This window comes from Vulpes vulpes, chromosome 4 (assembly GCF_048418805.1).
Source record: "Vulpes vulpes isolate BD-2025 chromosome 4, VulVul3, whole genome shotgun sequence".
Lineage (NCBI taxonomy): Eukaryota > Metazoa > Chordata > Mammalia > Carnivora > Canidae > Vulpes > Vulpes vulpes.
The window spans coordinates 48537527-48562162 of NC_132783.1; the positions used below are offsets into that span (position 1 = coordinate 48537527).

Below are 24636 nucleotides of genomic sequence, written 5' to 3' on the forward strand. Positions count from 1 at the left end.
GTACTGAAATGCAGTACTATATTTACAAAAAAAAAATTAAGGTTATCTTTTTTTTTAGTTATCTCTACACCCAGTGTGAGGCTTGAACCCACAATCAAGATTAAGAGTCATGCTTTTCCAATTGAGCCCCTAACACTTTAAAATTCTTTTTTTAAAAAAATTATTTATTTATTCATGAGAGAGAGAGAGAGAGAGGCAGAGATACAGGCAGAGGGAGAAGCAGGCTCCATGCAGGGAGCCCGATGTGGGACTCGATCCTGGGACTCCAGGATCACACCCTGAGCCAAAGGCAGACAGATACTCAACCGCTGAGCCACCCAGGCATCCCACACTTTAAAATTCTTAATGAGAAATTAAAAGGACAAGAATATGAAAAAAGCTAAAACAGCTGAGTTGGCTTACTACATATCCACATTTTATTCATGAGTTCCAATTGTTATGTTTGTTATGATTATGGTTATTATGCTGATACAGTTAGCAATTAAGGCAAATAATGTAAAGAACAAACAGTATAAAAGTATTTTATAATATTGATAAAAAGTATTTTATAATATTGATAAAGGAGTATATTTAATTAGAATAATGGAAAACATACCCTAAGCCTTTATACAGTTTATTTCAAATGCTATTTTGTTTCAAACATTTAGTACACACTGAGTAATTTCTGTTCATGACTACCTACCTGTTTATCAAAATTAGGAAATTCCTTTTGCAATTTCAATACAATACTTTCTTGCTTTTCCCAATTATTACTAGATTCTGCAGACTCATTTGATTCTTCTCCCTATTGGAAAGAAAAAAGAACCAATTAAGGAGATCATCTATAATGTTAAGTCTTAAGACAATTACATTTATATTTGACTTGATTTGGAACTTGCCACATTCAGTTAGAATCCAAAAATGTTTTTCTGTTTCTTGTGAAAAATGGACAAATATATATCTTAAAGGATAAAAAATATTGCTCCTTTAAGATTACAAAAAGACCTTCACCTCCTATTAAATAACTCAAACTTCATAAAGCAGTCAACATGAGATAAATCTGCTAAAAGACTAGAATGTTCCTCAAATTACTCCAAATAATTCAAGTATATTGAAGTCTTTCCAAGCTAACAGCAAATTAAAAAAAAAAAAAAGATTCAGATATCTATTACTCACAATTTAACACCTCCATACAAATTTCAAGTACTGAGAGAAAAAAGTTTACTTTCAGTTTGGTACTGATTCACAGAATGGCTTAAATATTAATTGTTCAGCCACAACATAAAAGTAGCACAATGATAAATTTATGTGAAACAAAAACATTAATCTGGTAATAATTATAGTTATTCATACAATCTCTTTCTTGTCACTTGACTAAAAAAGACTGTTTAAAATTCTACATTTAAAGAGTGCTTGAGTGGCTCAGTCAAGTGTTCTACTCTTGGTTTCAGCTCAGGTAATGATCTCACGGTCATGGGATGGAGCCATGAGACAGGCTCTGTGGGGAGACTGCTTGAGATTCTCTTTCTCCCTCTTTCTGCCCTTCCCTACCACACACTTTCTCTCTCAAAATAAATGAATAAGTCTTTTTTAAAAAATATTGTATTTATTCATGAGAGACACAGAGAGAGAGAGAGGCACAGACCCAGGCAGAGGGAGAAGCAGGCTCCATGCAGGGAGCCCAATGTGGGACTTGACTGCAGGACCCCATGATCACAACCTGAGCCTAAGACAGGCACTCCAACCACTGAGCCACCCAGGCTTCCCAAATGAATAAATCTTAAAAAAAGATTTTTGGGTTTATGCTTCAGAAAAATCCTGCATTTTGGTCAATCAAAAAAACATTTCTCTAACTCTGCTTAGAACTGTACCACATGCCATGTAAGCAAGGTATAGAAAAATACAACCTCATTTTTTTCTCTTCTACCTCCTTTCTTATCCAACAACTAAATGTTATTTTCCTTTCACTACCCATAAATTGTGAGTGGTACTTCTCTCCCGCACAAAGGTAAGATGGAGTTCTACAAGACAGACACAAATAAAATACTGTGGAAGTTTAGAGTAGGAAGAAGAAAACTGCATGAGTTTTTCTAATAGTAAATGGCCCTCTGGGTTGAAGAACAGAAACCATGGATAGGCTACAAGGCTGCAAAATTAAACCAGAGCTAGTACTACATTTGGCCTGGAGTGCTAAATTGAGGTCAGTCTTTATTATGAAAGCAAAGGATTTGGAGCTGGGGAATATAACACTAATGTGGAGAAAGCCTTTCAAAGCTCTCAAAAATTCATACTACTATCCTCACTTAACAGCTAAAGACACTGAAACTTTAAGAACTAACCTTTGAGAGGCCACAGATATAGATAAGAACCATCTGAGGCAGGAATAGAAACTTCGGTATCTAACTCTACACGGGTGTTTTTCCACCATGTAAATGTTTCCTAAACCTTAGTCATTCACACAGCACATTTCCTGGTTTTAATATCCAATGTCCATGAAAGAACAAATGGATAAACAAACTGTGGTATATACATAAAATGCTATATTATTCAGCCTTAAAAAAAAGAAGTACTTAAAAAAAAAGAGGTACTGATACTTGCTACAATGTGGATGAACCTCTGTAAATGCTGTGCTAAGTGAAAGCTAGACACAAAAGGTAACTTATTGTGTGCCTTCTCTACTCACATGAAATATTCAGGATAGATAAATCCATAGACAGAAAGAGGACTGGCTGCCAGGGGCGGGGCAAGGGGGGAAGGGGAGGGAAGAGAGACAGGAGAGCAACTCCTTAAAAGGTAGGACATGCTATTACGGGGTGATAAAAAGATCTTAGAACTAGACAGGGGTGGTAGTTGCATAGCACTGCAAATGTACAAACTGGTAATGAATCGTTCATTTGAAAATGTTAATTTTTTGAATTATTTTTTATTTTTAAAATATTTTATTCATTTATTCATGAGAGACACAGAGAGAGAGGCAGAGACACAGGCAGAGGGAGAAGCTGGCTCCATACAAGGAGCCCGATGTGGGACTTGATCCCAGGTCTCCAGGATCACGCCCTGGGCTAAAGGTGGCGCTAAACCGCCGAGCCACCTGGGCTGCCCTGTAAATGTTAATTTTATGCTATGTGAATTTCACCTCCATAAAAACAGTTTGCTATTTGGAAAACCGTAAATAACTTTTGGGAATCAAGTATATTACAACCCAAATTAAACATTCTCACTTGCTGTCTGGTCTCAGATCTGACACTCTGCCAGCTCTGCTAATCCCTGGTGACTTAAAACACCTCTGCAATCCAGTGGCTACGCTAGAGCTTTACAGATGCCAGGTGACACATGGACTTGGGCCTAAATCTGTCCCAGTGGGCTGCAGGGTTATGAACTGATCCTGTGGCTATTTTTCCCATTCCAGAATGCAGAGCTGGAACAGACAAAGTTAGGACTGGCAGCAATCTCATATTAGCTCATTGGCCCAGGGAGCAATTTGTTTTTAGGAAAAGAACAAATCCAAGTTCATAAAACTGAGGAGGGGACAGAGGGGGGTCAAGGAGGGGGAGAAAGAGAAGTACACACAGCAGCAGCAGCAGCACCATATTCCTGAAGGAACTGAGATGGATATCATATCCTATTCCAATGTCATGTGGTTCCTTGGCCTATACAAAAACTGGATGATGGCCTTTGGGGGATTATTTCAGGTTATCATAGACAAAGAAGTGATGACCCCAAATGTAACTACTATACCAGATGTGGAATTTTTACTAGAGCAAATCAATATAACTGTGCAGTTATAACAATCTGTTAGATTGTTAAGAGTTACTTTATAAACAGATTAAGCAACTCACACCATAGTGAAGTATACCTTGCCTCCAGTATCCACAGAGGCTGCCATTGCCCCTATTGTCCCCATCTCAATTAGAAGTACATGCCAAAGCAATTTGTTTTCATCTGGGTAGGGTCAGTGTCTTCACGGCTATGGTAACTCTCCTGTTCTTTCCTCATACAGCACTCTAGGACTGATAGTTTTGCACAGTCCACAGAATTCACTTTAATCATCTACACTGAAGACCTTACACTGACTGGATGCAGTAGGCAGGTAGTAGTGGGTACCTTAGTAAGATACATGTATGCCAAAGAGTGAGAAGTAACCCTCCTCAAATTCTGGGGACTACCACTTTCATGAATTTTACGGGGAGGGAGTCCAATCAGGAGCATGTTGCAAATGCCATTCAAAAGTAAATGGAAAGAAAGAAAGAAAAAAGAATGGAAAGAAAAAGGGTGCATATTGTTTAAGAAAGAGGCATAATACTTGGTCAGCCTCTGGATACCTGAGGCAAGGTATACTTCACTATGGTGTGTGCTTATTCTATTTACAAAGTAACTTTTATGACTGTGACAGTTATAAGTGGGGCCCACATTAAGAGAAGGCTCTGTAGCAGGTCCAGGATACAGTACAAGGTGCTCTACCACTTGGGCTTCATGAGCAACAAGCAGATGCAATGTTCCTGAAGCTCTGTGACTAATAAGGATGTTCTATGAAGTCTCTAGAAAGCCCTAATAGGAAAATCATAGCAGAGACCCATAAGCTTTTAAAGCAAGGTCAAATATCCTTCTGCTGAAAACTACAGTCTGTTCTGCTACAACATCAGATACACAATTCCAAAATTACTGCATTGTGCAAAATCATGAAAAAAAAAAAAAAACTACAGTTTAAGAAAAATCATGTTAGAGGTACAACATTCAAAAACTTCATCAGTAACACATTAAAAAGAGAAAGGATCCTAAAAACAGGGCAGCACAATTTCACATACATTAAATGGTTAAGAAATATGTAAATACTATAATAAATATGAACTGAGGTCTGTTTGGGGGTGTTAGCACTGGAAGGATTACAGCTTGTGAGTTACTGAGAAGTGGTAGAAGAGTTACTGAAAATGACCACATCTGTTAACACCAGCTATGGAATGCCATGGCTCACTGTTCTTGTGTTATCTCTGCTATAGTAGCTGAAGACATAAATAAGAAATTATAAAATAAATATATTTCTGCTCCTTTGCTAGACTCTCCTTTCATACTAATGCTATCTGTATGGTTCTTTTTGTAAAAATTTATTTGAGAGAGAATGAAGGAGGGAGAGGGAGAGAGATGGAGAGGCACATAATCGTAAGCGGACTCCACACTGAGCAGAGAGCCTAATATAGGGCTTGAACTCACAATCCTGAGATCATGGCCTGAGCCAAAATCTAGAGTCAGATGCTTAACTGACTGAGCCACCCAGGCAGTCTGTATGGTTCTAAATGCAGCTCGATGTAATGCAGGACTCTTACTACATTCAGCATTAAAGCCATGCTCGGGTGGCTCCACTCCAGGCATAGATGGGAGCTCGGAACTGTGTCGTGTTTCTTCAGTATCACGAATTTGAAATGGACTCCTCCTCGCTGTGAGCATCCATCCAGAGTCCCGTGAAGAGTCTGTGACCAGGAACCACTGGCAGCATCACCCCACAACTACAGTCAGCCTTATGCCCTGTCACCTCCAAGTGGAAGTTAAGTTTCAGAACAAGCAAAGAGCTCTATTTTTAGAAGAAATGTGTTACACTCAGAAATGATGAAAACAAATCTTATATTAAAAGGCAAAGATGCTGAATAAAAAAAAAACAAAAAAAAAAAACCAGTACATCTGTTTTCAATAACACTTAAAACCACCTTCTAAAACAGAGAGGAACAATCAAAGTCTGCACAGTTTTGCTGTGCTAAGTTGATGTATTAAGCTGTCATGGTGTAACCTTCTAGTCTTCCCATCAATATCATCATCACCTTCTGCATCCAGTAGCAGCAAATTATTGCAAGAGTTCTGTGATTAGATCACCAGAATAAGACCCTAGCTCTTCAACATTTCCAGTTTCTACTTCCTCAAATCCAACCTGCTTTCCTATATCAACATAGCTTGTTCTGAGTTTTAAGAACTACTCTAAAGAATCAAAAACCTTCAAAATTGCAAATCAAGTCAAGGAGGGCTTTCTATCCCACATAACACAAACTCTTTTATCACTCCAGGCTTTTACAATGGTAGAAATGAACAATCTGATGTTAAGTCCATTCCCAAATTCTATAACCACATCTATATTCTCACTTTCAGTAACAGCAATTAGCAAATTGAATGCTTACGCTAAATAGTAAGATAAATGCTATAATCACACTTTTATCACAGGGCTATCTCAGAGAGGCGGTTTTTTGAAGCAAAAAGAAGAAAAATAATGGGGTTGAGTTCGGTTTTTGTAAATAGGCAGGCCTGATGCATTATAAGAGTTTTTAAGCAATGTTCTCTCTCTCTCTTTTACAATAATGCTCTTACAACAGAGAAAAATTAAGTAAAAATATCAATGTAGATATGCACAACTCATCCACTTTTCCCATCCCTGTAGTGAACTCTAAGGCTGACTTTCTTTTTAAAAGCTCAACTCAGTTTGGTAACTAATGAACTACTATTGGTTTTAGCTCTAAATCTCTACTTGGCACTAGTGCTGAACATCACAGTAATGCTATCTTATAAAGCCTTAATTCCTGTTTTCTGTCTTTCAGATTTGGGATCTTTAAGGCATGCATTTGTCAGAGGTATCTGTTTCATTAAAATTGAGAGTTTAATTCAATGTATGGTTGTTCTTTCAGTTTACTTCTGTAACACAGTTGGAAAATTCTTTTGCAGCTTTCCTATCTGCACTCATCACTTTGTGTGTCAGCTGATGGCTTAGGAATTTGTAGCACTTACTTGAAAATATTAAATCAACCACTACTAGCACCAAAAGAAGCTACTTCTGCAGGATAATTATTTCCTTAAAAAAGCTTTGTATATAAAGATCCATATGGAAGAAGTTGTTCCTAATTTTTTCACTTTTCTAATTCAAACGCTCAACAATTTTTCCTTTTCTTCTATTTCTTTATGCCTATCCATACTGACTTCCCAGCAATTGATAACAGTCCAGCTGAATTATTTTTGGGGCTCTGTCTCTGATGTTCCACATTGTGGATTCCTTTATGCCTGTTGCTTGGGATATAGCACATATTCTTATTTCTTCCCAAACATTTGTTTCAAGTTTTTTTTCCAATACTTAACTTTCTTTTTGTACATACTGCCTGGTATTTTTTAAAATTTATTATTTTTAAAGATTTTATTTATTTATTCATGAGAGACACACGGGGGTGGGGTGGGGTGCAGAGACACAGGCAGAGGGAGAAGCAGGCTCCCTGCAGGGAGCCCAACGTGGGACTTGATCCCGGAACTCCAGGATCAGGCCCTGGGCTGAAGGCGGCGCTAAACTGCTGAGCCACCCAGGCTGCCCACTGCCTGGTATTTTTAAACGAGATTGCTTAAATATGTTTGGGATGTTGAATGGGTGCTTTTTTTTCCATATAGAAAAGTTCACAATGTGAAAGAATAGCTAAAACACAGCCTTGTGGGATAATAAACATGGTAAAATGAGGCAGCCAGTAGATGTCTGGGGTGTGTGTATTTTGTGTATTCCTATGTGGCCCAATGCAGCTGGGTCAGTGTTTTGTGTTCATCTAGTTCTTCTCATAAACAAAACTGTACATAAATAACACAAAATTTAAGTTATTCTAAAATTGTTGTTTAACATATTTATTGCACTGGAACAAATTCACATTTTAAAAAACAGAACAGATTGACGTCTTTTTGTGAAACAATTGCTGGCTTGATAGGGAGTCCTGACAGGAACAGAATGGTTGACCTTGGGACATCAAAGGACCATGAGACTTGAGCTATTATGTGATCTGATTATCTGATCATCAAGCCTAAAACTGAGCATGAACAGCAACAACCGACCAAGTGGAAATGGAAGATTTAAAACTGAACTTGAGGAGGTTCAGGAGGAACAAGCTGCATGTGCAACTGTCCCAGACTCCCATGGTACCTACTTCTGCTATACTGTGCCCCTCCTTCAACTAGTATCTATGGCTCTTTTAGGAATTCTTTATAATCAAATAAAGTGAGGGAAACTCTTGACCTTAGTTTTCAAAGGGCTTACATACCATTAAAAGAAGCCCAAAATGAAGTAAACAACTGCTATGATTTAACCTCATTTAAAAGAGTAGTCCTGTGCACAACTCTGGGCAGTACATCTTACTGTCCATTTTGTATAAAAAGAGATGACCAGGTGTACACAGCTATGATATATTATGGGCAGAGGCCAAAGTGGAGAGTAAAAGACTGGTGACCAGAAGTCTGGGAAAGAGATGCACTGTTGAATTTATCAGGAGTTTTTCTGAGAACAGAATGCAAAGGCAACAATTTTTCTTGAGAATGTTCAGCAAAGGGCATCTACTACAGAGGACATTTTTAGTAATCAGATGGACAAGATGATCTATTCTGTGAATACCAATACCACCACAGGCACTTGGCCTGTTCAATGGGTCTACATACAAATGGCCATGGCAACAGGAATTGAGGCTGTGCTGACAGATCAACAACACAGTCCCATACCAAGATTTATCTGACCATTGCTACCAACAAATACCTGACCTGCCAAGAGCAAAGGCCAACAATGAGTTTCCATAATACCACCACCATTCCTTGGGGGAGTAGTCAACTGTCTGGTGGCAGGCTGATTACACTGGACCCCTTTCCTCATTGAAGGGACAGTAAGAGAAACCTATCCTAAGCTGTCTTTCCTATCTACTTGCTTCTGGAAATACTAGTTATGGGTTGAATTGTGTACCTTCAATATTCATGTTATGAGTATCACCCAGTACCTCAGAATGTGACTGAGATAATCAAATTAAAATTAAGGTGAGCCCTAATCTAATGACTGGTGTCTTTATAAAAAGGAAAATTTGGAGACAGATATGCACGCAAGCAACATGCAATAGGACGATGAAGGCAAGGATCTACAAGCCAAGGAACACTAAAGTTGCCAGCAAACCACCAGAAACAAAGAGAGAATAATGGAAAACCTTCTTCAGAAAAAACCAACCCTTCTGATACACTAGCTTCAGAACTGTAAGACAATACGTTTCTGTTGTTTAAGACACCCAGTTTGTGTTACTTTATCATGGCAGCCCTAGGAAACTAATATATCATATACAGATATGCAGAAGACCTAATTCACATAGTACACTGTGACACCATAATGTTCCTGACCAGGGAGCTAAGAGAAGTGCATCAATGAATTTATGCCCAAGTTCAGTGATTTCATCATGTGCATCAAAACTTAGAAGCAGTGGGCTTAGATAACAGTGGTACCACTTAGTGAAAATTCAGCACATGAACTTACAGAGAACACACAAAACTAATGTATGAAAAAAGTAAATGCTTTGAATCAGCAATCAATATGATGCTTTCCCCAGAGTCATTATACATATATCTGTAAACTAAAATGTGGGCCTAGTCTCTTATACTACAGCTGTTCCTCATACCTAAAAAAAACCCATTCATAGAATTTCAACTTCCCATCAGTATTAGTTCTCAAAAAAAGAATGCTTCCATGTAGGGACATAACAATTGTCTCAGTAAATTAGGGTAGAGATTGCCATCTGGCTACTTTGGGCTTCTTATTCCATTAAATTACAGGTTAAAAAAAAAAAAGTTACTACACAAGTTGGGGTAACTGATTTTGATTACCAAGAAGAAATTGTGTTGTCTTGAATGCAGGCAGGGAGGACTATCTCTGGTCTCACTGGGAGGCCTCTCTGTAGTTCTATTCATAAAGTGAAAGTTAATGGAAAACTATAGAGTAACTCAATAAATGCATAACCATAATTATTTTTAGATAAGACATGAATATCAAAGACATCACCTAGAAGAATTATAAATAGCGATCTCTGAGGAGGAGGAAATGGTGCTGGTGGTGATAATAGCTGTCTTTCGTGAGTGTTAAACTATGGAATAAAAGTATTATTTTCCCAAAGTTACTTTATCATGCCACTAGAATATTCCTAATAATTACTTTTATAACTTAGAGATAAATAATTAATACGAAATAAATTAAAATGAAAGCAAAAAGTCATTGAAGAAATGTAAACTCTGATTTGGCTATGAAAGAGAAGGACTGATTCATTTAGGTCTAATATCCACAGATTCAAGATACTCTGTGCCTAACAGCTAAGTTTGATACTACAATTCAAATGTAACTTACATGATCCAGTCTTTTCTTTTTCATAGACTGATCATCATTAAATTCATCTTCCTCATATGGCTCTGAAGAAGAAGATAATTTTCTTTTCCTGGGTCCACCACCTTCTAAAACAGAGAGGAACAATCAAAGTCTGCACAGTTTTTATAAGTATTAATATAAAATAAAGGCAAAAATGTTATTATAACGTATCCATGTACAGATAGTTCTCTTGACATCAGGCCCAATGTTATTTCTTCTATATATCATGTATACTCAATGTCAACTGAGTTTAAAAGAAAAACAGAGACTCTTATCAGTCTTTCAAAAGTAGAAATGATGTTATTTATAAACCATCACTTTAACAATAATAACAACACTAAAATGACGAGTAATTCTACAGAGCAATATTGAAAGGAAAAGGTTCTCTCCAGTGACTGAGTATTCAGCAGTGAAAAAAAACTGAACCCTATCAGTGTAGCTTATTTGAATACCATCACTGATACCAATAATTGTTTACTATGTACCAGGCTTTGCAAAGGGCTTTTATTAACTGTTGTTTCATTTATCTTCAACAATAAACTTACAAAGTAGGTAATAGTCTCTCTCATTTAACAAATGGGGAGGAAGTGAAATACAGACAGCTCAAGCGATTAATGCTCTTAACCTAAAGCCAAGAGAGTGTAACATAGAGGCTGTAACAGTGATAGAAAATTTACATATTCTGTCATAACTGAAAGAAAAACTCAAACTACATGATCTCAAGAAGCTATATTATAGGGGTGCCTGGCTGGCTCAGTAGGTAGAGCATATGACTTTTGATATTGGGGTTGTGAGCTCAAGACCCACAATGGGTGTAGAAATTACTTAAAACTAAAATCTTAAAAAACAAAAAAAGAAAGCTATATTACATATTTATACTTTGAATACATTTCTCTATTTCTTACTTTTAGAGAGCAAATTCGACATACTGCTCTGCTAATATGACACAATCTGCTAAAGCTTACAAAACTGCAGTATTAAATCAGTACCCTAACTGCGGTTATAAAAAAAAACTGGTAGAAGTACAATATTCAAACTAAATGTAAACATGACAGCTTTTAAGTTCTAAGCCTGAAAATTTTGTAATATAGTTTTAACAAAGTAAATGTTATTAATGTTTTAAAGTATAATATCATGTAAGTGTGATGGTTAGATTTTTGTCTTCCAATTTTTTTCAAAAAGTTAATGTGCATTCTGCGGATACCAACTAATTCCCATTATCCACTTTAAAAAGAGATCATCACTTATATATTTGTTGGGGTACGGTAAGCACTGTTAGTAATATTCTAAGTCTGAAAAAAAGCTTCAAACTAGATGATTTATGCCATGTCACCTAGACATGTTTCTTCCCTAAAAGAACAAGAACTTTGCTTTGTCAATAAAAGATTCTTCAATCTTAATTATGTTTATGTATCATTCCTTTTTGAAAATATTATGACACCAAATATTTACATGTATTTAAAATGGCTAGAGGGAAAACACTTTTGCAAATAAATGTGGAAGAAAATGCAAATTTAAAATTTTAGTACAAAAATGTCACATAACACACAACACTGCCTACATTTAAATCTACTCTATTTATAATTTAAAATTTTGCATATATCTCTATCTATATGCTGTGCTCACCTCAAGTGTAGCTATCATCTGTCACCATACAATGCTATTACATACCACTGATAATATTCCCTATTCTGTGAGATGTGCTCACTTATGGTGAGTGCAGCAAGGTATAGTTGTTCAATCACTGTTATACACTTGAAATTAATGCAACATTGTGTTAGCTATGCTTCAACAAATATTTTTTTCTTGCATATACCTAAAGAAAAGTTCATATCTTACACTAAAGATCACTTCCAAATTGTGTTTCATAATTTCCATATTTTATTGGGAGCACCCATCAATTTCAGAAAAAAAGTTAAAATTGTACCTTATACCCCAGATGAAAATAAATTTCATCTAAGTTCAGTATTTAACAATAAAAAATAAAATGTGAAACTGTAAAAAAGAAAACAAGGAACATATAGGCAGTTCAACAGTAAAAAAATGAAAAGATGCTCAACTTCATTAATAATTAAAAACAGGTTAAATGAAGAAATAAAATACCATTATTTTTCATCCCTTAAAAAAACAGACAATCCTAGCAGACCACAGGCAAAAAGGCACTTTTAAACATTATGCATTGTTATGCCCTTTCTGGAAGGCAATCTAAATAATATATCTCAGAATTTTAGATGTCTTTTAGTCCAACAATTCTTTCTCTAGGAATTTATTCTACAGAATTATACATACAAGAATTCTGGCAAACTATCTAAATGCCCAAGATATTAAACAAATTAGAACATATACATAAATCGCACTGCTATAAATCAAGTAGACTTTTAAAAATAAACTTGGAAAGATGTCTAATAAATGAAAAGGTTACAAAACAGCAAATATAAAAAGATCACAATCACATAAAAATGTTTTGCTTATTTTTATACAAACAGAGAAGTGGAAGAAATAACTAGAGATTCCTAACAATATCAATAAATTCATATTATTACCTTTAAAAACAGTGTAAAAACCTTGGAGGCATTTATTATTGTTTATATAACCTAGTATTCATAAATGAAAACCTTCAGAAAGCAATGCATAATAGGTACCCCTATTGTTTAGTATGTGAAATATTATCTATAAAAGATTATAATCTGTGCTAAAGCCAATATCCAACATCACAATGTGTAGAACTGCCCATAATCTCTTAGTAGGTATTTAAAAAGGCCAGTTTTTGGAAAACTCCCAAAATATCCAAAATAGTTTCCTGTCTTACTGTATATTGAAGGCTATCTTATGTTGGCGAGGCAAAGCTGTCATTCTGTATATCACCACAGAAGTGTAATATACTAAAAAAGATGAAGAGGACTGATACGATGGTTCAATCCATTCCAAGATAAAGCATGGAAGTTTACTTAAAAAACAAAAAAGAACCCTAATTTATTCTTTCCTTATAACTTTCTACTTGAAATTATTTATTTTATTTTTATTATTATTATTACTATTATTATTAAGTAGGCTCCATGCCCAGCCTGGAGCCCAATTAGGCACTTGAACTTACCACTCTGCAATCAAAACTTGAGCTGAGATCAAGAGTCAGACACTTAACCAACTGAGCCATCCAGGCACCCCCAAAATATTTTTTTTTTCCAATAAGAAATAATATCAATGTACTGTGCAAGGAGAAGAAAAAAACTCAAATGAAATTCAAATTTAATGAGGATTGTAAACTCCATGAAGGCAAATGTTTTGTCCATTTTGTTTCCTTCCATATCCTCAATTCCTAAAATAGCATCTGGCACCTATGGTAGATGCTCAAAAATACTTGTTAAATTAATGATTAAGGTGAATGAAACGAGTTACTCAAGAGAAAAAAGATTAGACACTACTATGGAATAAAGCTTTTTTTAAAATTTGGAAAGATTATAGAATACTAAAATATTCTAACAAGAAAGTATATGTAAAATTTCCCAAACCATTCTGCAACTCAACAAATGTTCGTTGAGTCCATCATTTTTCAGGAAGTTTTACAATAAGTGCTAAGGGCTATGTACGGTAATGAGAGAGATACAGTCAACTTTCTCCTATACCATTTTCTATCATCAGATGACCATTAAGAACAAATGATACTAACATTTACTATGTTAACACAGTTACTTATTATGTGCCACACATAACTTTATCACTTCTTCACAACAACCTACGAGTTTGGTACTATTATTATGCTATTTTGCTGCTAAGGAAACAGATATGGAAGAGTTAGGCAACGCTGCCCAAGGTCACACAGCTAGTAAGTGGAAGAAAAGGAAGAATCTTAACATTCTGTGTAGGTAGCACCCACACAACACAATACTATTCCCTTGCTCAAATTGAAGAAAATGAAAGATTTAAAATATTTCATATGGATGAAACAATTTCATCTTTGGAATGCACTCCAATAAAATCTACTGGTTGGAAGTAAAAGTGAGGTAGACATTTGTTGAAGAGGGATGATAGGCCCACGGGAACACACTATGTTATCTTCTATTTTTGCATATGTATTTTAAAGTTCAAAAAAATTTTTAAAGCTAAAAAAATCCACTTAGGGAAATGGGCATTGATTTTCATCAACAATGCTGATGAAAAAATGAATTTTAACAACCCTTAAAAAAGTAACATAGAAGTACATATTAAACTTTTAAATGTGTATATCCTTTGATTCAGCATCCCAGTTTGAAATTTAGCCTACAGAAAGAGTAACATAAAGAATTTCTCTTTAAGGCTATTTAACTTAGTATTATAATAAAATAATGGAAACATAAATGCTAATTAACAGAGAAATAGTTAACAAACCAATGATATGGGTAGGTACAGAGGAATGTTATGGGGCCATATTTAAAAATTGGATAAATCTGATTGTTCTGAAGAGTAAACCATGATAAATCATCAAATGATATTTTTTTAAAAATGCAAACTAGTATTGTCACTGCATTTCCTAACTGAATGTGTGTGCATGTGTTGTAATGGTGGGTACAAGCATAGGAAAAGTTGAAAATGATACAAAGCAAATTTAAGAGTGGTTAACGAGTTTGGGTTTGCTTTCATTCCTTAAATGTTTTTTTGGTAGTGGGATTACAGATTATTTTTACTTGTTTGGAATATACAAGTTAGGAAGCAAAAAAGAAACCAAGACAGTATTTGCTAAGAAAAAAAAAAATTGGAGATGCTTTATATTGCAAGCTCCTTCAAATGCATTTATTTTTGTATCCCAAGCCTGGAACATAGCATAAATATTTACTAAATGAAGGAATGCTGATTACCAGCTAGGACTTTCCACAAGACATTATGTTCCTACTGACTCAGATTTGTAGACCTGTAAATAAAACCACAATGCAATTAGAAAGGATACTTAAGAAAGAAAGAAAATATACCTTCCAAAACTTCACTGTTAGGACATTTGATCTGTAGAAAACAAGCAAAATTACCAATGAAAACCTGCCCCCTCCCTAGGGGAAAAAAAAAAATCACCCTAGAAAATATGGTTCCCAAATAGCTGTATGACCTCAGGTAAGTCACTTAACCTTCTTAAGCTTCAGTTTCTTCATTTAAAAAAACTGAAGCTATTAATAACTCACAAGGTTCCTGTAAGAATTCATGAAGGTGCTTGGTATACTGTAGAGCAATTATTAAAAATGTGAAGATATTTATTACTATAAAACTAATAAATTTACATGGCTAGAAACTAAGTCAGGCATACCTGCATCACCAAACATCAGCAAGGCGGCAGCAATTGCTCCATCCATAGTGCTCGTTGATTCAATCAACTAACAGAGTAAGAAAAGATTGTTTTAATTTATTTCACATTAAAAAAAAAGAATTATTTCACATTAGTCTGTACAATGTGAGCGCATCTTAAAATGTTATTGGACTTACTCATCATCCCTGTGTAGTGAAATATATACAGTGTATTCAAGGTTTTGTTATTTTAATTTTTTAAATGCAAGGTTCTGCACTGACGCCTTAAAAACTCCCTACTTAAATGTCTAAGCAGTGAGAGAGAAGGAGAAGGAGGGAGAGGGAGAGAGGAAGGGACACTGGTAGACATTTGTATTACTCCTTTTTTATTTATGAAAAAAATAAACCACAATTCTGCAATTATTTCTTTTAATCTAAGACTTCTTAAGAATGAGTGGGATGAAAGGTTCTTTTTGATATTTCCTCTATTTCTGAATTGCCTGAATTTATTCAAGAACATATTCATATATTTATATAACTAATATCAATATATAATTTTTGTAGTAATCTACATTCTGTATTTGAGAAGAAACTAAATATCTCATATTTTTCTCTTGCTATAGTTCCCCTAATTTCCAATGAGCTAGTTGTTTTTAAAAAGACCTTACATTTTTTAATAAGCTATTTTTATATTAAACAGTCTCAAATCAAGTAAGAGTACTCTCTTCTACCAGTTTTCCTAATCTTGAATCCTTTAATATCCTGTAAGCCCCTCTTCATTTTCAAAATAGCCAAAGCATATTCTTAACATGTCTAGAACTAAATTTATATTTTTCAACTTCTTGGGTTTAAGAGCCTTTACAGAGTACTTTATAAATGTCACCTTTAAATCATTTCAGATAGAGATCAGTTGAATGCAGAGCAATTCAAGAGTGCTCTGCTTTGGAGTGATACACTAAATTCCCTAAATTTCATATACTAATTAATGAAACATGCATACAAATTCTGTGTATCAATCCTATTTTCCCACTGCAATTATACAATTAGAGATAAATATTCTTACAGATGAAAAATACCCTTCAACTACATGAACAATTAGCAATCAGGCTAAACTATTTTTCACCTGAAATTTACTCCTTTGAATACAGAATACTCCATCATGTTTATTCTGTTGGAAGCTATTTCCAACACTGTTAGCAGCCCCTGCAAGTACTCTTCGCTACATTCACTGTCTTCTTATTCTAGAAAAAAAAATCACACTGGGAGGAAAATAATACTGCTAGCAAGGTGCAGAGTCAAGATACCACCAAAGCTAACAGTAAGAAGGTATCAAAATGATTGGGGAGGGAGACTGTCATGCTAAAAATAACAGAGAATAATAATAATTTATTCTACAGAGTTTAAACTAGTAGGCCCAAGACCAGCTCAATTCAGACATGTTTTTGGCCTAAATAGTATTTATTTCTTTAAATTAGTTACTATAAAAAGTTAACGAAGTACTGATACAATATGGATGAACCTGACACCCTTTTGCTAAATGAAAGAAGCCAGTCACAAAAATAACATCTTAATATATAAATGGGATTATATATAATCCCATTTATATAAAATGTGAATAGACACATCTACAAAGACAGAGATTAGTGGTTGCCTAGAGCTAGAGGAGGGAACTGTGGAAGGACTGTTAATGAATAGTTTCTTTTTTGGAAAGATTAAAAGTCCTTAAGTTAGATTATGATGATAATTACACAAGTTTGTAAATATACTAAAAACCACTAAATTACACACTTTAAGTAGGTGATCTTCATGGCACTTAACTTATATCCTAAGAAAGTTACTAAATTGATCAACAGTAAATAACAGCTTTTTCACTTTATTTGGAAAATCTGAAACCTGATAAAAAAGGGCTATCATTGATGTCACATGGTCATATTCTGTTGGCACTATGGAGTAGCTACCCATTTCAGTAAGAGCATATACTATATGATATGCCAGTGTCCATCACTTCAAAGTTACCTGCCTACCCCATACAGATACGTTATCTCCTAAGGTTCATATTGGAGATGGTGGTGATCATGACAGATACAAAGGTGAAAAACATGTAAACCTGCAATTAAATGATCCCCCTAGGGTCATTCAACTAATAAGTGACAGAGTTAGAAATAACCTATTTACTAGTAATCTTCAGAGATTTATTCTCTACCTGAAATTTAATTGAATGGTCAGTTTTTATGTGCTCTTATAAGGAAGGATAACTATTACAGTCCAAATACAGCCACTTATTTTGTTTCTATATACAATCAATGTTTCTCCACAAGAGTGCTACTGACAGGATAACTCTTTTGTTATGCAGGAGGATCCTGGGTACTGCAGGGCATTTAGTGTCCCTGGCCCTTTGGTATTAAATACCAATAGCAACTCTCTGTCATTATGAAGATGTGGGGGGGCGGGGCTTCCTGACATTTCTGAGACTTTCTAATGGGAGATGAGGAAGGGGGAGTCTTTTACAACTATTTAAGCACACACACATACAAGCACACCGCCCCCCCCAGAAAAAAACCGCATAAGCTATGTGAACTATTCAGGGAAATATTACATACATTATATTATTTATACGTGAATAACATTACCTATTTAAACCTTTAAGACTTCCAACAAGTAAATCTCTGGCACTGACTTTTATTATTATGTAAAATAAAGTTAATTATCTCAAAACTTAAGATATATTTAGAAAAATGACTATCCACTAAATACAGTACTAGATACAAGAGAAATTTTAAACATCATTATAGCTCAATAACCAATTACTATAAAAGGGTATAACCTTAAGTAAATCATTATCACTTCTTTGTGGGAAAAGTTCCTTCAAGGTCTGAAGTTTAGCATCTTTAAGGTCTTCCAATTCCGAAAGGTCTTCCAATTCCGAAATATCATCATTATTTCTACCTGACATGGTAGGAAGGCCCTGGGACTCTTCATCTTCAGATGGCTCAGAACTAAAAATATTTTTAGAGGAAAAAAACCAGTATTTTAATATATTATTATTTCATTAGAATCATATATATATGTATATATTACATATATACATATGTAATACAGCAGTGCTTTTCAATATGAATGCAATCTATCCCTGTCAAAGATTAAAACAACTTTTTTTCATTTCAGCATCAGCATGGTTATATATATAAATCTAAATTCCCAGAGTTAGCATACTTTGAAAATATCTATTATCCAGGCTGGGATGGAAAAGAATAATAAATATCTGGATTAATTTTAAGATACACACCTGTACGGCATGCCCACATTCTCTTTCCTATTCTTTTTTCACCTATACTCTGTATACCAGACAAGCAATGTCAGGATGCTCTTGAGAAATAATAAAGCCTATACTAATACAAAGATAGAATTTTCATGGCCTACCTAGGTGATCCGAATCTATGTTACAATCAGAATGGTTCCATTCAGTACCAGAATCTCTGCCATGAAGAAAACATTTCTTCAGCAGACAAGAGCATTTACTCCATGTGAGGTTTTACTATACAACTAACTTTGATCTCATTCCACCTCAATATATTTGTTAATCCTATATAAAAGACATTTTGGGCCAAATTTTAATCATCTATCTCCCAAACAAAAATCTCATCTTGAAATTTTCTACCATGGTAGCCATTCTGGAGGTCAGAAAGTAGAAGTATAACAAATGGATACAAGTTATAAAGATCAGAGAAAGAAAGTGGGAACTTAATAAATACATTCCTAGTGTCAGAGAATGCAGACTTTGCTAAAAGCTAATTCTATTTTGGGAAACAAGAGTCTGTATTTTAATATCTTCACTATATCTATTCATGTTAGTTCAGTTGTACTGGTCAGGGCACTAGTTTTGCCTGAGAATTCCCCAAAACATTTAAAAGCAGACAGATCCACAAAGACCAGGAATATATATTTTATTAGACATCTAGAACCCTGCTCTGAGAAAATGCTCTAAAGTAATGAGGCAAAATAAATCACTTCCTTTGTCACTACACCTGTCCTTCAATATATATATTTCTTAAGATTTTATTTATTTATTCATGAGAGACACAGAAAGAGAGGCAGAGACACAGGCAGAGGGAGAAGCAGGCTCCCCATGGGGAGACCGATGTGGGACTCGGTCCCAGGACCCCAGGATCATGACTTGAGCCGGACACCCAACTACTGAGCCATCCAGGTGCCCTCGTATCCTTCAATATTTGAAGGTAATTACAAGCATCTACCTTTCCATTACACCCAGACCTCTCATTCTTTATGTACTCAACTCTGAATTCTCATTCTGCCTCACTATGATCACATTCCCTGATTTTGCCACCAAGTTCACTGAGAAAAATGAAAGCATTCAGGTTGAAATCTTCTCACAATTTCTGCCCTAGACAACCACTTTCAAAGGTTCTTACTCTGTTAGCCATCACCTTAACTTACTGATCAGATTCACAATCATTTGGTGGGACAAACTCATGTGCCTCTTGCTGTGCTAAGTATGTGGACTACCAATCTTATCTGGATTTAACATCCAGTTCTCAGGAAATACAAATGAGAGAGGAATAAATTCAATATCAGGAAAACAAGGAAACAATCAGAAACGAGGAAACAATCAGAAAAAACTATTTACACTAAGAAAAGACTCTACTTCCTCAGTAAGTTAAAATCCTTAAAAAAGAGGAGGGGAGAGGACTGTTTAAGATCAAAAGAAAGCCAGGAGTTATAACATGTGAATACAGTGAATGCTCCTTGTTTGGATCCTGGTTTGAAAAAGCAGCTATAAAACATATGAATATAGGGGCATGTGGGTGGCTCAAGTCTGTTAAATGTCTGACTCTTGGTTTCAGCTCAGATCGTGATCTCAGGCTCATGGGACTGAGCCCCAGGTCAGGCTCCCCACTGACTCCTCACTCAGTGTGGAGTCTGCTTGTCCCCCCTACTCCTCCCCTCACTTGTGCCCATTCTTTCTCTCTCTCTCTTAAATAAAAGCTTTATTTAAAAAAAAACACATCAATATAAAATGAGAATTAGATGATATTAGAGAATTGTTCATTGATTGCTATTGGGTTTTTGGCAGGAAGAAGATGCATCACCAAGTACTACGGGTAGAAATGTTGGGAATGTCCGTAATTTAAAATATTCTGGGATGATAAAAATAGTAGATGAAACATGAAACAAAAATTTTAAGTCTAGGTGGTAGGTACATGAATGTTCATTGTCTTATTATTTTATTTTCTTGTATGCCTGAAGATTTAAAAATGAAAAAACCTAAAAAAACAAGAGTTGACTACTCTATTTTCTTTTATCTGGACTCAGATAAAGTACTTCTCTTCTGGTGAAGGTAAAGTCCCTTCTCAGTGCTAAGGGATTTTATTTTGGCCCTTTCTACTTCTATAGGACCCTGTTTCAACTACCTACCATCTTCTCTACCCCAACTCCTCTCTCTCCCTAAGCTCTTCCTCCCAAGTCTACAATGAGCTCAAGACTTCATTAACTAATTCAATGAGCCAGGAGATCTAGGAACTGTGACGTAGCAGTGAAATAAGCAAATTCTCCTTTCCTTCACAAATTTTATCAAACTGATTTTCTACTTGCTCATTTCCTATAGAGTTCTCCTCTCAAGTTTTATTACCTTTTGCCCCACCATTTAGGTGAAATTGTTCTTTACCAGGGCAAGATGTCAAATGTAATAAAAACCTTTTATTGGTTATCTACTCCTCTGTAGTCCTATACACTGTTGACAAATCTCTGAAAATGTGGCCCCACACCCATCCTCGCCCCATGGGTTTTGCAACATTAGTTCTGACTTTCCTTTACCTCTCTACCTGACCTTAATCTCTAAAGAAGGCTTTTCTTCCTTTGTTGACATTTGTGAATTGCTGTATTACCTAGGATTCTATCTTCAGCTCCTTCTCGTCTATTAATTCTTGAGTGATTTCATCAACTGCCAGTTTCTCTTATCAACACCAGTGCTTATCAAAAGCAGGGTGATTTTGCCTCAAGAGAACACTTGGCAATGCCCAGGGACATTTTTGATTGTTTTGAGTAGGGAGGTGGTGGTAGCATCTAGTGAGTAGCATCTAGTGAATAGAGATCAGAGATTCTGCAAAACACTCTGCCAATACACAGGAAAGAAGCTCCTCAAAGAATTATTTGGCCCAAACTGTCAAAATCAAGGTTAAGAAATGCTGATATCTAAAATGGCCCATACACGGGTATTAATTATAACAACTGGAACATTCACACAGTACAGTACTATGGAGTATGAAAAAAGAATACAGATTTCTATAAACTGATATGATTTTTAGAATATACATCTAAGTGAATAAAACAAAGAACAAATGAGTATGTATACATGTATGCATTTATGTAATGTGCTGTCTTTTGTGTAAAAAAACAAGAAAAAAGAGGGGTGCCTGGGCAGCTCTTGGTTAAGCGTCCAATTCAGACTCTTGATTTCAGCTCAGGTCATGACCTCAGGGTCGTGAGATGAGCCCCAAGTCGGGCTCTGCACTGAGCGGGAAGCCTGCTGAGCATGGAGCCTGCTTAAGATTCTTTCTCTCTCCCTCTTCCCTTCCTCCACCCCACATAAATGTGCATTCTCTCTCTCTCAAAAAGAAAAAGAAACAAAGAAAAAAAGACACATGAAAGAAAAGTATGACAAGAAACTAAACTGGTTAGTTCCAAGGTGGGATAACAGTGGATGTTGCAAGAAAAAGGGAGAGGAAATAATACTTTTCTGAGCACATTCCATGTAGTTTTGATCTCTGGAACCTAGTTAATATTTTAAATATTCAAAAGTAAAATTTAAAAGACGGATAAGGCAAAAACCTTAAAAGGAATACAAACAGAAATTAATGAACTGAACTATACTTTAAATGAGTAACAGAGAAAATGTTAAATAATCCAAGTACTTTGACCATATACTTTCAAACTAAAGATCAAATAAAACTTAAAAACAAATTCTGAACACTATTTAGTAGGTTTACTGGTCAAGTGGTATGATTACAGCAATTCTTAAACTATTTTATGTATATTGGATGACTGAACAAGTTAAGAAATAAACTGATACTGCAAGAAGCCAGAATTCTCAATGTCAGAAAAGGAAATCTAGAAGGTGGGGCAAGGAAAGGTCTAATAGTAACAGATTAGAATTAAAGGTTATCATTAAAAATTCATGAATTAAAAACATTAAAACACAAGTCACACATTCCTCACATATTTCCTAATCTGTATAGCTGGAAAGGGCAATAACATAACCCCTTGCCTCGCACAATGGCAAAGAAAGAACACTCCCATTCTCCAGATTTCCAAATGCCATTCTCTATTAAAAGGAACTAGTGCTTTTTAGGGAAATGGCTAATTCTAAATTCAGGCCTAGGATAGGGATAGTATAATTTTGGACCATCTTTTGCCTGAAGGGAAAAGGCTCACAAAATCATAGGAACCTCTTGGGGTGCCTAAGTATCTGCCTTCGGCTCAGGTCATGATCCTGGGGGTCCTGGGAACCAGCCCCAGGTTGGGCTCCCCCTCTCCGTTGCTCATGCTCTCTCTCACTATCTCTCTCTCTCACACACACATAAATAAAATCTTAAAAAAATAAATAAATAAAAATGATAGGAACCTCTCAAAACCAGAGCCTGCCTAAAAGTTCCCTCACCTGACAAAACTTAGCAATTTGAGCACCAAAATGAATGATGGTAAATGAATTACAACCCACTGAACAACAAAAAAAAAATCTATGACTGCATTTTGATATTTATACAACATAAATACTATATAAATGAATGAATAGGGAGAAAATATAAAACCTTCTTTATATTAGAATACCAAATAAAGTATAAGATCTGAAATGCTAAGTTAAAATAGCACCAATTTGCAACCATCATTTAAACAACTGATTCAGTAAAGAATCATCAATGGATATTAAAACTACTGAGTGAATGTCTGCTAAGGAATAAGATCATTATCTGGTCTCAAAGTATCTGCCCATAGATTAATCACTAAAAAGTAGAAAGTGGTAACTTCACAGGAGAAATCTGGCAGGTTTCTGAGCGATCCAAGTGCACTTCACCAGTAAAGAGATAGATAAATTGCTATCAGTGTGCCTTGTGACACGATACACTGAGGACACAAAAATCATTTATGTAGCTTTCCTACCACATAACCTAAATTTAATCATGAAGAAAACCAGGTAAGTACAAATTGAGAAACAACCTTAAAAAAAAAAAAAAAAAAGGCCTCTTAACCTTCAAAGGCCAATGACACGAAAAACAAAAAACAAGGCTGAGAATCTGGGTTCAGATTAAATTAGACTAAAGATACATGATACTGGGACACCTGGGTGGCTCAGCATTTGAGCATCTGTCTTTGTCTCAGGGCATGATCCCGAAGTCCCAGGATCAAGTCCTGCTTCGGGCTCCCTGCATGGAGCCTGCTTCTCCCTCTGTCTGTTTCTGCCTCTGTCTCTCTCTCTCTCATGAATAAATAAATAAAATCTTAAAAAATAAAATAAAATAAAGACACACATGATACTGGGTTAAAAAAAATCCAACATGATACTGGAAAGCTATAAAGCTTATTTAAAATATGGTCCAAGGACTGACTGCTAGTTCTTAAACTCACACTGTTACCCATCAATGACAAGATAAGGAATTTATACAAGAAGGTAAAACAACTACATTACTAAGCATATCACTTAAGTCCAGCTGATTTTTCCTTATAATACTTTCCTAGTAAAGGAACTGGTACACGGATTCACATTTTAGAGCACATTTGTTATATACAAACCAGTACTTTTGAGTAGCACTATTATAAAGGATGTTATCAGAATTAACTGGTAAAATTTAAATATGCACCGTACATTAGATTAACTGTACTGTGCCAAAGTTAACTGGTATTTCTGAATCTGAAATGCTTCTTTTGTAATATAAGAGAATGACATTTTCTTAGCAGGTAAATGTGAATCTAACACATTTAATCATGCAAGATCCTTTTTTTTTTTTCCATGCAAGATCTTTACTATTTTTTATTGTAAAGTGAATTTCAGGAGAAAGGCATGTTCATTAATGAGTATATATAAAAAGTTCATTTAAGAGGAAATTCTCATCTTATCATTAGTGGACAGTCTCGTTCTGTTGGCTCCTTCTAGCAACATTTTCTTCCCTTACTTCTGATCATACAACCCTTTTGACTTTTCCCTTACCTCACAACTATTCCTTCTTACAACCTCT

At 35.3% G+C, this 24636-nt stretch overlaps 1 protein-coding gene across 8 annotated transcripts in view; it reads right to left on the reverse strand.

Annotated features, from left to right (window-relative positions):
- SMARCAD1 (SNF2 related chromatin remodeling ATPase with DExD box 1) overlaps positions 1–24636 on the reverse strand; it is a 77385-nt gene that overhangs the window by 35114 nt on the left and 17635 nt on the right. For 4 of the 8 annotated variants that reach the window (XM_026015598.2, XM_026015599.2, XM_026015597.2 and 1 more), the window contains exons 4-7: positions 18213–18384; positions 15411–15477; positions 10124–10227; positions 683–784 (exon numbers count right to left, since the gene is read on the reverse strand). In XM_026015598.2, the coding sequence (XP_025871383.1) occupies positions 683–784; positions 10124–10227; positions 15411–15477; positions 18213–18384 (445 nt within the window). The remainder of the gene's footprint in view (positions 1–682; positions 785–10123; positions 10228–15410; positions 15478–18212; positions 18385–24636) is intronic. The other 4 variants (XM_072755648.1, XM_072755649.1, XM_026015600.2 and 1 more) reach the window with 1 other exon arrangement.